General features: G+C 50.0%; 2 protein-coding genes and 1 long non-coding RNA gene across 4 annotated transcripts; 2 read left to right on the top strand and 1 right to left on the bottom strand.

Moving 5' to 3' along the window:
* Window positions 1–47: 47 nt before the first annotated feature.
* Window positions 48–6,339, bottom strand: TM9SF1 (transmembrane 9 superfamily member 1). 2 transcript variants are annotated; one of them, XM_059913945.1, is made up of 6 exons: window positions 5,920–6,339; window positions 5,092–5,456; window positions 3,101–3,722; window positions 2,615–2,800; window positions 1,286–1,559; window positions 48–709 (listed from the first exon to the last, which is right to left on the bottom strand). In XM_059913945.1, the coding sequence occupies exons 1-6, from the start codon at window positions 5,978–5,980 to the stop codon at window positions 316–318; spliced, it is 1,902 nt and encodes a 633-aa protein (XP_059769928.1). In that variant the 5' UTR covers window positions 5,981–6,339; the 3' UTR covers window positions 48–315. The 2 variants fall into 2 exon arrangements, with proteins under 2 accessions (XP_059769928.1, XP_059769929.1); XM_059913946.1 differs by lacking the exon at window positions 5,920–6,339 and adding an exon at window positions 5,762–5,896.
* Window positions 5,610–8,115, top strand: LOC132359625 (uncharacterized). Its single transcript, XR_009500891.1, has 2 exons — window positions 5,610–7,170; window positions 7,267–8,115. It is a non-coding gene; the product is annotated as an uncharacterized LOC132359625 (long non-coding RNA).
* A 2,933-nt stretch (window positions 8,116–11,048) lies between these two features.
* Window positions 11,049–13,781, top strand: TSSK4 (testis specific serine kinase 4). Its single transcript, XM_059913967.1, has 4 exons — window positions 11,049–11,816; window positions 12,158–12,372; window positions 12,752–13,151; window positions 13,599–13,781. Exons 1-4 carry the CDS (start codon window positions 11,595–11,597, stop codon window positions 13,779–13,781), a joined length of 1,020 nt encoding a protein of 339 aa, XP_059769950.1. The 5' UTR covers window positions 11,049–11,594.
* Window positions 13,782–13,993: the final 212 nt, after the last annotated feature.

Raw genomic sequence — 13,993 nt, forward strand, 5'->3', positions numbered from 1 at the left:
GCAGGGCACGAGTTCCTATATCCAGACCAAACCCTCCAACTACAGGATCCTGTTTCTTAATAAATTTTATTTTGGTATTGTAAAAAGAAAAATTAGGACCAAAAAAAGGCAACTTAAAAAGTTCAAATATATACTCCTTATATAATAGAGATTTATAATTTCCCGGCCCTCTCTGGGGAAGGGAGGCCCAAAGGGCAAAGGGGAAGGCAACAAAACCATCACACAACTCAGTCACTCAATCAGAAGAGATGTTGGTAAGAGATCAATAGGGCATGAAGAAAGGGAAAGAAAAGTGATAGTTTTGCCACCCAAAACTCAGTCCATCTTGAGGTTAACATAGATATAACGGATGAACTTTAGGGAAGAAAAAAAGGAGATGGTGCCCAGCATGAGGAAGAAGACATATCCAGTGAGTAAGGAGTAGCCAAAGAACTCTACTGTCTGTACCACCCCTGACATGTTGGAGCGCCGGGCATAGTAGAAAACTGAGTAGAAGAAGATGAAGAGCCCAGTGGAGCCAACACTCAGCACAGATCGCCACCACCAGCGGTAATCCTCCCCAGACAACTGGAAGTAGGTGAGTGCGATGGAGATGCAAGCCCCCACGCTCAGCAGGATGGCGAAGACGAAGAAGAGGATGCCATACAAAGTGTACTGCTCCCGACCCCAGACTGTGGCAAAGATGTAGTACAGCTCCACAGAGATGGCACTGTGAAGAGAAGAAACGATACACAGCATTAAAGGGCTGTGCACTGCCAGCACAGTGGCCAGGCCAAAATCCAGCCACCACCCCTCCATGTTACTGGGTCACTGTGGATAGTGGGCCCCCTCTACTCCCTGCCCTGGAGTTCCTGGCTTGATGGGGATTCTTTTACCTATGATTAGCTGCTCTCATTTCAAGAACATCTTCTTTGGTAGGTTGAGAGCAGGGATCTTGTCTGTTCTATTTTCCACTGTATTTGTCTGGCACTAAAAGGTACTCGATAAATTGGATGAGTAATCAAATGGGTTTTAAGCCCCACGTGGTGTCACCAAAGTCAGAAACTAGGAAGATAGTGAAAGGAGCAATGTCTCTGGAGAGCTTCACAAGTGAGACACCCTCATATTTGAACTGATTCAAGCTCAGTCCTGGTTGGAGAAAGTAGGAACCATTTAGTGAACTCTTAATGGTACAGCTGAACCAGGGATTATCACTGACAATGGGTTACGGTACAGGGTGAGTAGGGAAGGGGAAAGTTAAGGTCAGGATCCTGAGAGTGATGGCCATGGAATAAAGGGAGGATACCTGAAAGGCAGGAAGCCTCCAACAGTCATGTGGATGAGAGTAGACTTGTACCAGGGCTGGGGCGGGATTTCCCGAGCTATGTTCTTGGTGCGACAAGGTGCATCAAAGGGGCTAGCGTTGTTCTTCCCGAAGATACCTCCAATGACAGTGAGGGGAAAGCCCACCAGCAGCCAAACCGTCAGAAGCAGCAGGATGGTGGTGGCTGGCAGAGCCTGTGTTGAACCATTGGCCCAATGCACGGAGTTCACCACACTCCATGTCAGGAAGAAAGGCACTGCAGGGATGGGCCCGAGAGGGAGAGTTAGCACTAGGAGCTACATCCCTGGGAGCACCCAATAAGACTGGACCTAAAGGCATGAGGAGTGAAACATCCTGCTCCCAGGCTGACTCCACCCTTTCATGTCTTGCTCTTTGTTCCTTAGCTTACCAACACTCCCTCCCCTACCCATTATCATTAAGGATCTAAGCAAGCCGTTACATAATGATCTAAGAGTGACACAAATCCACCTGCCTCCAAGGGCCTGTCCTGCTGTGGCACGGGTGATTCCTAGTATGAGACATTCATTTGATTAAGGCTCTGTTTTCAGAAAGCCCTGGTTCAAATGTAAATGTGGTAGAACAGAAATCAGACACTTAACAGTTGGAAACACAAGAGGTTCAGAATGCAAACCACGACTGCCTTTGAAAGGACAAGCTGGCTTGAAAGGCTAGAGTGGGGAGGCCCACTTTCAAAATTAAAAAAGCTTGGGGAGGGACTTCCCTGGTGGTACAGTGGTTAAGACTCCGCGCCTCCAATGCAGGGGGCACAGGTTCAATCCCTGATCAGGGAATTGGGATCCCACATGCTGTGCAGCGTGGCCAAAAAAAAAAAACGTGGGGGGAGAAAAGGGAGTCTCAAAAGATAAATTCAAGAGTGTTATTTCAGTGTAATGGTTGAGAATACAGGGTCTAGAGTTTGACTGCCTAGGTCTGAAACCTGATTCTCTGCTTTTTAGGAGTATAATCTCAGGCAAGTTACCTAACCAGCCTGAAGTTCAATTTCCTCATCTGTAAAATGGGGACAATATTACCTATTTCATAAAGTCAGTGTGAGAATTAAATGAGATGAAGGCATGTCAAGTGCTTATCACGTTGCCTAAAATATTTCAAGGGCTTAATATTTAACTATGCAAAAAAAAAAGAAATGAATTTTTTGTCTTTTGAATGGTTTCCTTAGTGTTTCTTTTACCTATTTTCATTCCCTTAAAAGCCTTACTCTGACTCTATCTCAGGTTCCATGATGTGTTCTAAGTTCCTAAATTGGCCCACTGAGGAAAGGGCAGTCCTCACCAGAGAAGAGACTGGTGGTGAGAATGATGTTCCACACCCAACGCTCGCCTCCAATCTGCCGGTAGAAGTGGCTGGACACGTAGCCAGAGATGCAGCAAGTCAGGGCATACAACAAGATGGCTGCTGAGTTAATAGCCCCGTGACGGTGCACATTGAACGTGCCCAGCAGCGCCATGACAATAATGCCTGCAGCGTGGTAGTGGAAAGTCTGTGTTAGGTCTCACCTATCCCTCTTCCGGCAAATTCAGAGACATCAGCCAGCCCCCTTTCTCCCAGACCCAGGGCTTCCATCAAAACAACATCCCCCAGTTCTGTTGTCCAGAAAACCCACAACAGAATATACACATCCTTGCTAGAGCCATTCCACCCCTTAGGTCTGCCCCTCACCTTGGACAGAAGAGAAGATCTGTAGATCTTTTTCTGAACAAACTACCTACTTAGTTCTACCCCTTGAGAGAAATCCCTAATTAATTTTTATCACCTTACCAGTGCCAAGGGCCAGGAACTGGGCACCCACACCAAGCACAGCACAGAGCAGACCACGGTATGGAGGGAAGCGGAAGACATCTGTATGGATAATTTTCCAGCCATTGTCACCTTGGTCAAAGTCATCACCAGAACCTCCAGAGGTTGTCTCTTCATCCAAGTTGTACCGAGCCAGGTCATTTCGAAGCACACGCATGAGAATGACAGCCACAAAACCCACCAGTAAAAACACAAGCACCATGGAATTAATGATGGACAACCAATGGATTTCCAGTGTTCGGGGAAAGAAACCACCATCATCACCACGGCGCCTGTCACTCCGACGCTCGACTGAAGTCTCAGACCAGCGCACACTGTAGGTGTGGGTGAGGCCTAGGAACTCATCAGGTCGTAACCCATCTAAACTGTGGGGCTTGACGTCCCGCACTGAGACATTGGCAAATATAATACGATCTCCGTGGAATTCTAGGTGGAAGTCCAAATGGGTCCAGAGTCCTATCTTGTGGCTGTGAGGCAGGAAGCCACTCTCCTCCATGTAGCCCACAAAGCCACGGATTGGCAAGTCGTCCACCACAAATTCAAAGTAGTATAGTTCCTCAATGGCCTGGCGCAGCTGTTCCACCTAAAAAGAGCAAGTTAGGAGTCAGACAAGGCCTCCCCAGGCATTGGATTAGAGCAGGGTTTCAACCTCAGCACTAATGACATTTTTTTTTAAAATTAATTAATTATTTATTTTTGGCTGCATTGGGTCTTCATTGCTGCGCGTGGGCTTTTCTCTAGTTGTGGAGAGCAGGGGCTACTCTTCGTTGTGGTGTGTGGGCTTCTCATTGCGGTGGCTTCTCTTGTTGTGGAGCACGGGCTCTAGGTGCACGGGCTTCAGTAGTTGTGGCTCACGGGCTCTAGAGCGCAGGCTCAGTAGTTGTGGCACACGGGCTTAGTTGCTCTGCGGCTTGTGGGATCTTCCCGGACCAGGGCTCGAACCCATTGGCAGGTGGATTCTCAACCACTGTGCCACCAGGGCAGCCCCACTAATGGCATTTTGAGCTGGAAAATGCTTTGTTGTGGGGGGCTGCCCTATGAATTGTAAGATGCTCCGTTCCTGGCTTCTTCTCACTAGATGTCAGTAGCGTCCCCCGGTAGTGACAATCAAAAATATCTTCAGAGGACTTCCCTGGTGGTGCAGTGGTTAAGAATCCACCTGCCAATGCAGGGGACACGGGTTCGAGCCATGGTCCGGGAAGATCCCACATGCCGCAGAGCAACTAAGCCCGTGCGCCACAACTACTGAAGCCCGCGCGCCTAGAGCCCGTGCTCCGCAACAAGAGAAGCCACCGCAACGAGAGGCCCGTGCACTGCAACAAAGACCCAATGCAGCCAAACATAAATACATTAATTAATTAGAAAAAAATCTCCAAACATTGCCAGATGTCTCTTGAGAGACAAAAGTCCCCTGCTGAGAAACACTGGGTAGACCCTAGTATGTTGGGATTCTCCGAAATGAGCAAGTATGACTTGACAGGATGAAGGCCTAGGAGGAGAGGGAGGTGTAGGAAGGTCTGGAGTAGACTAAGGAAAAGTGCCCTAAGATAGGAATTGCTGAAGAAAAAAGCATGATAGGGAAAATTAGGTAGCGTGTAAAGGAGCCAGTTAAAGAAGCCAAGAGGTAGGAATGGCAAAAAATGACTACGTAGGTGTGATAGTTGGGACCTTATTACCAACAGAGAAGCTTCGAGTCAGGAGCCCTGGGCTCTAATGTCAACTCTGCAATCCACTATCCATGTAGTCTTGAAGAGGTTACTTCTGAGCAAGCATGTTTCTTCATCAACCAAATGCAAATAATAAATACTACCTTCCCTGCCTGCCACATGAGGTTGTACTTAGAATCAAATCAGATCATTTCCATAAAGGTGCTTTGAAAACCATAAACCTAAGGCACTGTTATTAGGTCCTGGGAGGGAGGGCTAAGTTCTAGTCAGTGTGGAGAGGCTGACCTGTGCGGAACTGAGCTGCATGTGGCACAGAATTCTCTTCTCCACATTCTCCCGAAAGCGGATCTCGTACAAAGACTCAGCCATCCGGTCCCCATCCAGCACTTCACCCAGGCTAAGGCTTTTGTGGCGTATCTTCTCAGGACAGCAGACTGGAAGCTGATAGTAGTGGTAAGTCTCCTGAGGGTTATGGTAAGGTCCCACTTTGTTGACATACAGAATGACGGGGTCGCCGGCCTTGTAGTGTGTCACACCTTCCACCCCTGGATCTCGACCTGTGCCCAGCAACAGCAGCAGCAGGAGTGGCAACCACCGGCAGCTCCAACTTCCAGGGTGGCCTAGGACTGTCATCCTTAAGGCAGCGGAACCTGTTTGGGGGAGTCCTGCAGTTATGGGAACCAGGGATCGAATGACTCCCCAGGTCAGGTTCTTTGAACTGAAGCCAATGGCTCCAATTCCTCCCCTTGGCCTTTCCGACCCTCCCTCAGGAGGCCACCTCCCCACCGCCACACCACAGCATGTCCCTCTAGCTCGAACACTGGGCTCCGCCTCGGCTATGTAGTCCTCCCAACCTGGGGTGCCCCCCCCCTCCGGCAGCCCGCCTGCCCGGGACCTCCCCACGCGCCCCAGCCCGTTTCCATGGCAACGCCACGCGGCCCCGCACGTCCGGCACCTTCCCGCCGCAGCCCCGGGGTGCTCTCCGCGCGGGAAGGGCTGGCCGAGGCGGCGCCAGCGGCCTCTGCGGCCCTGCAGCCGCCCTCGCGCTCCTGCCGGGGTCTCCCCCAGAGCCGCGCGCTAGCGGGGGGGCCTGGAGAGGACTTGACAACCGACCTCCATGGGGCTGGCCGCCGCGGTGCCTGATCGCAGCGGCTGCGGCCGCACCGCAAAACATCGCGGCCGGCTCACTTCAGTGCTCCCTGGGGAACCTTTCTACGGCTGGAGGCCCGGCCCAGCTCTGGAGACCCCGCGAGTCTCGGGCTAGCCCGTCGCCCGGCAAGGAGCGGGGTGGGGGGCCCTCCCGGCGACCTGAGGGCAGCTCAGGACACGTCAGTCTTCCCTCTTCCGCCTTCACCCGAGGGGACCTCAGCCCGGCGGAAAGCTCTTTTCCTGGAGCTTGGAGTGGGCCACTCCCCCCAGGCCGAGGCCGCTCCGAAGCTCCCAGGTTTTTCCAGGGCGGGTTGCGGTTGAGACCTGGCTACGAGGACACAAACGCCCTTTTTGGATAAGCGTTGCCGCGGGTCCGGCCGCCTATCCCCGGGAAGGTTTGGGTTGGGCGCCCGAGAGCAGTGCCCGCTGCTCGCGCCCAGTGACTGCCCGGGACCCGGAGCCCGGCCGGCGGCTGCGCCCACACCTAGGGGACGCCCGAAGCGTTTGCCGGCTGAACCAATGGGACTCGCCACCGACTGCTGAGGCCGAGCCCCGAGAGGCGGTTCAAGGTCCTCAACCCGGGCGGGGGTGAGGCTTTGGGCGTCGCTGTGGAAGGACAGCAGAGGACACAGCCCATACAAGGGTCCTAGAATCGGATCTCACCTCACTGCTGCTCTGCCATCCGTCCTGAATGGCCTCTCGCCAAAAACCAAATGCCGTAAATAAAAATCTTACCAAGGCTGTACTGGAGGCCTCCCTGACCGTATAGCGACGGTCCCGTGTCCGACGATAGGCAAGCCTGGGCCAGGTTTGGTGCAGAGGCACGCAAAGAGATCGGGTATTTGCTCTTTTACCCCGTGAACTGGGCAGCCTGACGCTTGTTGTTGTTTTTTGTTTGTTTTTTTAATGTTATTTACTTATTTTTACTTTTGGGTGTGTTGGGTCTTCGTTTCTGTGTGAGGGCTTTCTCTAGTTGCGGCGAGCGGGGGCCTCTGACTGTCGCGGCCTCTCTTGTTGCGGAGCACAGGCTCCAGACGCGCAGGCTCAGTAGTTATGGCACATGGGCCTAGTTGCTCCGCGGCATGTGGGATCTTCCCAGACCGGGGCTCGAACCCATGTCCCCTGCATTGGCAAGCAGATTCTCAACCACTGCGCCACCAGGGAAGCCCAGCCGCCCACCCCCCGCCCGCCCCCGACGCTTGTTGTTAATTGCAGGTAAAGAACCTTGACATGCTTGCTTCGGTCTCTATGTTTTTATTCTTTATTTATCTCTGTATATGTGTTTGAGCATCTCTTAATTTTGTATTGCAGATTATTCTGGAAAAGTTTATCCTGTCAAGGGATCTGCCATTAGGGAAATTCCTCTGGAGATCAGAGCCAGGGGCCGTGACTTCGTTTTGGCCACCTGGGAGCAACTTAAGGTTTCCTTTCCTCGAGTAAAGAAAGTGGAAAATCTCAAGCGGTTTCTGGCTTGGAAAGCCCTTCATTTACTCACTTCTGCTCTCTCTGACCCAGCCCTCCTCCCCGCAGGAGGAGGTGAGGTTCCAGGAAGTAGGGGGTTGAGTTTTTTAGAGAATCAATGAATTTTGTAATCAGAAAAGTAACTTAGAGTGGTTTTGGAATAATCTTTTAAGTGACAACCCCCTGGTCTCTAAACCTGGGCCTCCTTCACAATTAACAGCCGCCCCCCATAAGATCAGTGCCACCAAGCCTCCTCTGCTTTTCTCTTGAATATCTTCCAAATTGCCCTCCATGCTGCCTTGGTTCAGGCCCCATCCCCTCACCTAAATTACCATGACAGCCACCTTGCTAGTCTCTTGGTCATCTCTCCCCTTGGATCCATTTTCCATACCGCTGCTGCAAGGATTTTTTCTTTTTTTAGTCTTAAAGATGTCCTATTTCCTGCAACAGTGGTTCTTTTTTTAAAAAAAATTTTAATACAATTTTTAAAGGTAACTTTCCATTTACAGTTATTACAAAATATTGGCTATATTCCCCGTGTTGTGCAATACATCCTTGAGCCCATCTTACTCCCAATAGTTTGTACCTCCCACTCCTCCACCCCTATATTGCCCCCTCCCCCTTCTCACTGGTAACCACTAGTTTGTTCCCTATATCTGTGAGTGTGTTTCTTTTCATTAAATTCACTAGTTTGCAACAGTGGTTCTCAAATCTTGGTGTGCATCAGATTCAGCTGGAGACTTATTAAAAACATAGATACCGGGACTTCCCTGGTGCCACAGCAGTTAAGAATCTGCCTGCCAATGCAGGGGACATGAGTTCGAGCCTTGGTCCAGGAAGATCCCACATGCCGCGGAGCAACTAAGCCCGTGCGCCACAACTACTGAGCCTGCGCTCTAGAGCCTGCGAGCCACAACTACTGAGCCTGCGTGCCTAGAGCCTGTGCTCAGCAACAAGAGAAGCCACCGCAGTGAGAAGCCCACACACCGCAAGAAAGAGTAGCCCCCGCTTGCCGCAACTACAGAAAGCCCGCGCACGGCAATGAAGACCCAATGCAGCCAAAAATATAAATAAATAAATAAATAAATAAATTTATAAAAAACAACATAGATACCTGGGTTCCACCAAATCAGGATCTTGGGGAAGGAGGTGACTGGGCATCAGCATTTTTTAACAAGCTCTGACTTTGATGCACAGCAAAATTTAACCATGAGTACGTAGGATAGAGTCAAAAAAAGCTTGGCATATTAGGCCTCTCAGACCTGCATTTAAATTACTTCTCCAGGTACATTCCCCTCTAGAACCCTATCCTGTATTTAAATTGAAATCTTGAATGTCATATTTTCTCAAGCTTGCAAGCTTCATATATAGTTCCTTCTGCCTAGACTGTTCAATCTACCATTCCCTACTTAACCTGCCTGGAGACTTCTTTTGAACAGTGCAAATGCCACCTTCTCTATAAAGCCTTCCCTTACATCTCCTTACAGGCTTTGTTTATAGAACTTTATCTCACCGTACTGTTATTTTAACTTCTTATGTGTCTGTCTCCCTTGCTAATTGCTAACTCCTCACAGGAGGGTTATAATTTATCCATCTTGGTATCCTCAGAACCTAACATGCTTTTGTATACAGTAGGCAGCTTAATACACATTCCTTGAATAAACTGGTTTACCTGCTGTACGTGATGAGAACAGAGGTGCCACCAAGCTGCCTATCCAGGGGAGCAGAGGATAGGCGGGGCTGGGTGGGCCTCCTTACCACTGTGTGCCCTGGACAGTTGTTCATCTTGATAGACTGAGGATGTAGATTTGGCTTCCAACAGGACTTTGGAACCACCCTGCCAGCAGGATCAGCCTGTCAATAAATAGGAATTTACCAGTAGCCTATGGTATAATCTGTTGGAGTTTCTGTTTTGTTTTGGAGGATGGAAGATAACTCTGATTCTTCCTTTGTTATTTCCTCTGTGTGCCACCCCCTCCCCCCCATCTTAAATCCAGATAACCCCTCTGACCACAACCTCTTGTCCTGTCTTTCCCACCAAACTTGTTCCATTTCACTGAGACCTGCAACCCCTCCCCCTGCCCTTTGGCCTTTTTCTAGCTTGTCTTCCTAACCCAAGCAGCTTAGATTCTGCATTCCATCCTTTTAGCCACATTTTTGCCTGTGTTCTTGATGCCTCTCTCCATTCTTCTTTCACGGCAGCTGCTAAGTGAAACCTTAATCTTGGGTCAATATGTCTGTTGATATTCAAACACCTATATCCAGAATGCTAAAATAATCTTAACACTATGATATGTTAAGATTGTGTGTCCATAAGTTGTGTTTTCCAAACTCATTTGGGCCCTCAGTGCTGCCCAGTAATGCTCATTTTCCAAATCAGCTCTCTCCCATTCTCCACAAGCCTTTCTTCTCAAGTCTTTGACTTCATATCCCTTCTCTCATCAGCTGACCTCCCTTACAGCCTAGTGGGAGATGCAAGCAAGAAAAACAATTACAGACACCATGTTAGAGAAAGTATTGGAGCTGTGGGAGCACCCAGGAGGGAGGAACATCTAACTTGGGCCTGAACAGTCAGTAAAGGCTTCCTTAAAACAGATCATCAGCTAAGTCCTGAAGGGAGAGTAGGAGTTTGCCAGAACAGAGGCAACAATGAAAGAAAAGCAGTTGTTTGGCTGGAGCATTGCTTGTATGTTACAAGAGAAAATCGGAGAGGTAAGCAGGGTCAAATTTGAAGCCACATAAAAGAATCTGGACTTGATCTTAAGGAGAACGGGGAGGCACTGAATTGTTATGGGAATAAAATCGGATTTACTCCCTGGACTTCAGGGTGAACACACTGAGGGGAGGGGAGCAGAAGGCTTGCTGGAGTTAAGAAATGAGGGGTCTCGATGAGATTCTTAGGGAGGACGGAAAGGTCTGAGGAAATAAGGCCTATAATAGAATCCTCGGGGTGTGATTAAGGGATGGATGGTGGGGGAGGCTCCAGTGGAACCTGAGAAATGGCTAGAGGGGTGGCAGGAAAACTGTAGAGTTCAGGGTCATGGAAGGCAAGATAAGAATGCATTTCAAGGGGACTTCCCTGGTGGTCCAGTGGGTAGAACTCCGCGCTCCCAATGCAGGGGGCCAGGGTTCAATCCCTGGTCAGGGAACTTACAGCCCACATGCATGCCGCAACTAAAGATCCCACGTGCCGCAACTAAGACCCAGTGCAGCCAAAATAAATATTTTTAAAAAAGAATGCATTTCAAGGTTAAGAGGAGTCTCCATCCCCACCTCATAAATCCGAGTGATCCTTGTAACCGTCTTTATGCATATAAAGGTATGGAAGTGATGTTTTGTGATTTTGGAGCCTAGGCCTCAATTGGTCATGCAGCTTGTTTTTTTTTCTCTTGAAATTCAGTGCAAACTGTGTGAGGGAACTTGGGCTACTCTACTGAATAATGAGATCATACGCAGAAACAAACCAGCCCAGCTGAGATGATGCCACCAGCTGAATTACCCAAGTGAGTCCAGCTGAATTTGTCCAAAAAAAAAAAAAAAGGGTTGTTATTTTAAGCCACCAAAAAAGGAATACGTTTGAAAGTTAGGTTCCTTAGAACATGCTTCTACAATACCTTGCGATTCTCTGGGATATTCTGACACTCAGGTGTTTCTCATGCTGGATTATCAACGCTAGCAGAATAGGGTCTCTCTTGGCCTTATTGATTATTTTCTCCCAGGACTCCGTACACTGCCTGGCACATAGCAGGTGCTCAATAAACATGATTGGTTGAAAGGACCAGATCCACGGAGTGAGTCTCACCAGATTATAAAGGTACCTCCAGCAATGAGTATGTTCCAAACTGCATTTCCTTCTCAAGCCTTGTGGCCAGTGGTGGATAGAAGGTGAATTATGATGTGTGCGGAACATGGGACCTTGGGGAGTTCCGTAACCAAGAGGAGAAAGAAGTAACAACAGCCAGTGGAGACAAAAAGAACTGCTTCTCCCTTCTTCCCTCTCCAAGCTCCTAGTGGAGAGCTGAACCCAGCATCCCAGACTTGTGTGACTACATAGGCAAGCTTTTGGAGACTAACTTCACTTTGGTACCCTAGCCTTCAGCGGCTCAAGGTGTTGGCTTTCTGAGCAGACAGGAGGCTTTTAAGTAGCAAAGCTCCCTGCTCTCAGCAAGCCCAACACCATGGGGAAGGGAGACACCTTGGAAGCACCATCCACCTCGGCCTACCGCTCTGTCATGGAGGAATATGGTTACGAAGTGGGCAAAGTCATTGGCAATGGCTCCTATGGGACGGTGTATGAGGCTTACTACACAAAGCAGAAAGTCATGGTGGCTGTCAAGATCATCTCAAAGAAGAAGGCCTCTGAGGACTATCTTAACAAGTTCTTGCCCCGTGAGATACAGGTTGGAAAGGGGGCTAGAAGAGGGACCAAGCTGCTTAAGGCTTCTCAAAAGGGGTATGGTTAGGAGGGGGTGGAGCCAGAAACCCCTATACCACAACTGAATGACTGACTAGGCAGCTAGGAAAATTACTTGATGTAAATTCAGCTTCTTTCCACCTCACCTCCAGACCCTCAAAAAGTAAAAAGTGCAAAGCATAGGGTTTGTCCATAGGCCACCAGCCCTCTGGGGTTTGATTCTGTTGCAAAGTTCTAAGAAAGTAGCAGTGGGAGAGTAGGAGAAGGCTGGGAGCGCAGCCAGGGTGCTCCCTGCCTGGGTTTGATGGGTCCCTCTTCTGGGGCCAGGTAATGAAGGTCCTGCGGCACAAGTATCTCATCAACTTCTATCAGGCCATCGAGACCACATCCCGAGTGTACATCATTCTGGAGCTGGTTCAGGGTGGTGACGTCCTTGAGTGGATCCAGCACTATGGGGCCTGCTCTGAGCCCCTTGCTGGCAAGTGGTTCTCCCAGATGACCCTGGGCATCGCCTACCTGCACAGCAAGGGCATCGTGCACCGGTGAGGGCACTGCCACCCAGACTGGGGCCTTTGGGCTCCCAAGGGGGTTTTATGCACGTCTTCCATGTTCTACCCTCTTTTTTTCTTCCCTTGACCTCCCTCCTCAGTATCTAGGCCTATTCATCCACTTTATTTTAATCATCCGGTCAAGAACATTTATTAAGTACCCACTGTGAGCAGAGCACTTTATGAAAAGTGATGGTGAGCTCCTAGTGATCCTCAGGTACCATCCTCTCTTCCCTTTGGGCTCTGCTCATAACTCCATGACTTTCCTTCCTCTCTGCCCTGTGTCCTCATAATGGCATCTCTTTCCCTCTTTGCCTTTTCCTTATCTCTAGCCTCTGACCCCTGGCCCTTCAGCTCCCAGTCTAACACTAAGCCCTCTCCTGACCCCCAGCCTTTCTGCTGCTGGTAGGGACTTAAAGTTGGAGAACCTGTTGCTGGACAAGAGGGAGAACGTGAAGATATCGGACTTTGGCTTCGCCAAGATGGTGCCTTCTAACCAGTCTGTGCGGAGTAGCCCTTCTTACCGCCAAGTGAGCTGCTTTAGCCACCTCAGCCAGACCTACTGTGGCAGCTTCGCTTATGCCTGCCCGGAGATCCTGCTAGGCCTGCCCTACAGCCCTTTCCTGTCTGACACCTGGAGCATGGGCGTCATCCTCTACACGCTACTGGTTGCCCGTCTGCCCTTCGATGACACCAATCTCAAGAAACTGCTGAGAGAGACTCAGAAGGAGGTCACTTTTCCACCTAACTATGCCATCTCCCAGGAGTGCAAGGTGCTGGCTCCCCCAGGAGGGCTGAGGCCTCAGGGGTGACCTGCAGAGAGGGAATACCCAACCTAGACCTCCCAACCCCAGGGAAGCCTCCCCCCGATACCAGGGCCATTCCACACCCTTGCCCTGCCCTAGAATAGTGGGGAGGGCTTAAAGGGCCAACCTCTGGGCTTGCACCTGGGATGTGAGTGATAAGCAGGTTTTAGTCTCTATCTCTTTAGGCCAGAAGGGGATTCTGCAAGGATTTCCTCCACAGAACCCTTCCTTTCCTTCCCCTCAAGGTGTTGGCTTTCTGAGCAGACAGGAGGCTTTTAAGGGTAAAGTCAGGGCCACACTCCCTTTCACCAGAGTGGTGTGATGGGCTATCCTGCTTCTTTCTTAGGTCCAGCTACTCATTGTGTGGCACAATGCGGGCCAGCTCAGCCAAGACCTCTCTCTCCCCTGCCCTAGAACCTGGTCCTCCAGACGCTACGCCAAGCCACCAAGCGTGCCACCATCCTGGACATCATCAAGGATCCCTGGGTGCTCAAGTTCCAGCCTGAGCAACCCACCCATGAGATCAGGCTGCTTGAGGCCATGTGCCAGCCCCCCAGCACCACTAATCGTCACCAATCCTTGGAAATCAGTACCTGAAAGTGGCGGAAGGAGGGGGTTGAAAGAGGAGCAAAGCAGGAGGGTCTTGGGCTAAAAATCTTTTATACCAAAAATAAATCTAATTCTGTTTTAGTTCCATCAGGTAGAGTCACATTCTTTCCTCAGGGGAACCTTAGCAGGGAACACTGCTGAGGGTGAGAGGTGTGTTTCTGCCCAGAGCTTGTAACCAGTCATCTTGACACTGGTTAAGT

This window comes from Balaenoptera ricei, chromosome 2 (assembly GCF_028023285.1).
Source record: "Balaenoptera ricei isolate mBalRic1 chromosome 2, mBalRic1.hap2, whole genome shotgun sequence".
Classification (NCBI taxonomy): Eukaryota; Metazoa; Chordata; class Mammalia; order Artiodactyla; family Balaenopteridae; genus Balaenoptera; species Balaenoptera ricei.

Bases quoted from the DNA above. Each gene is read 5' to 3' on its own strand.
- TM9SF1 (XM_059913945.1), bottom strand. From the start codon at position 5,980: ATGTTTTGCGGTGCGGCCGCAGCCGCTGCGATCAGGCACCGCGGCGGC. The intron at 5,457-5,919 runs GTCGGTTGTCAA...TCCCCCAAACAG, and splicing joins CGGCGGCCAGCCCCATGGAG to GTTCCGCTGCCTTAAGGATG. The intron at 2,801-3,100 runs GTAAGGTGATAA...ACCACGCTGCAG, and splicing joins GTTCCTGGCCCTTGGCACTG to GCATTATTGTCATGGCGCTG.
- TSSK4 (XM_059913967.1), top strand. From the start codon at position 11,595: ATGGGGAAGGGAGACACCTTGGAAGCACCATCCACCTCGGCCTACCGC. The intron at 11,817-12,157 runs GTTGGAAAGGGG...TTCTGGGGCCAG, and splicing joins TCTTGCCCCGTGAGATACAG to GTAATGAAGGTCCTGCGGCA. The intron at 13,152-13,598 runs GTGCTGGCTCCC...CCCCTGCCCTAG, and splicing joins CCATCTCCCAGGAGTGCAAG to AACCTGGTCCTCCAGACGCT.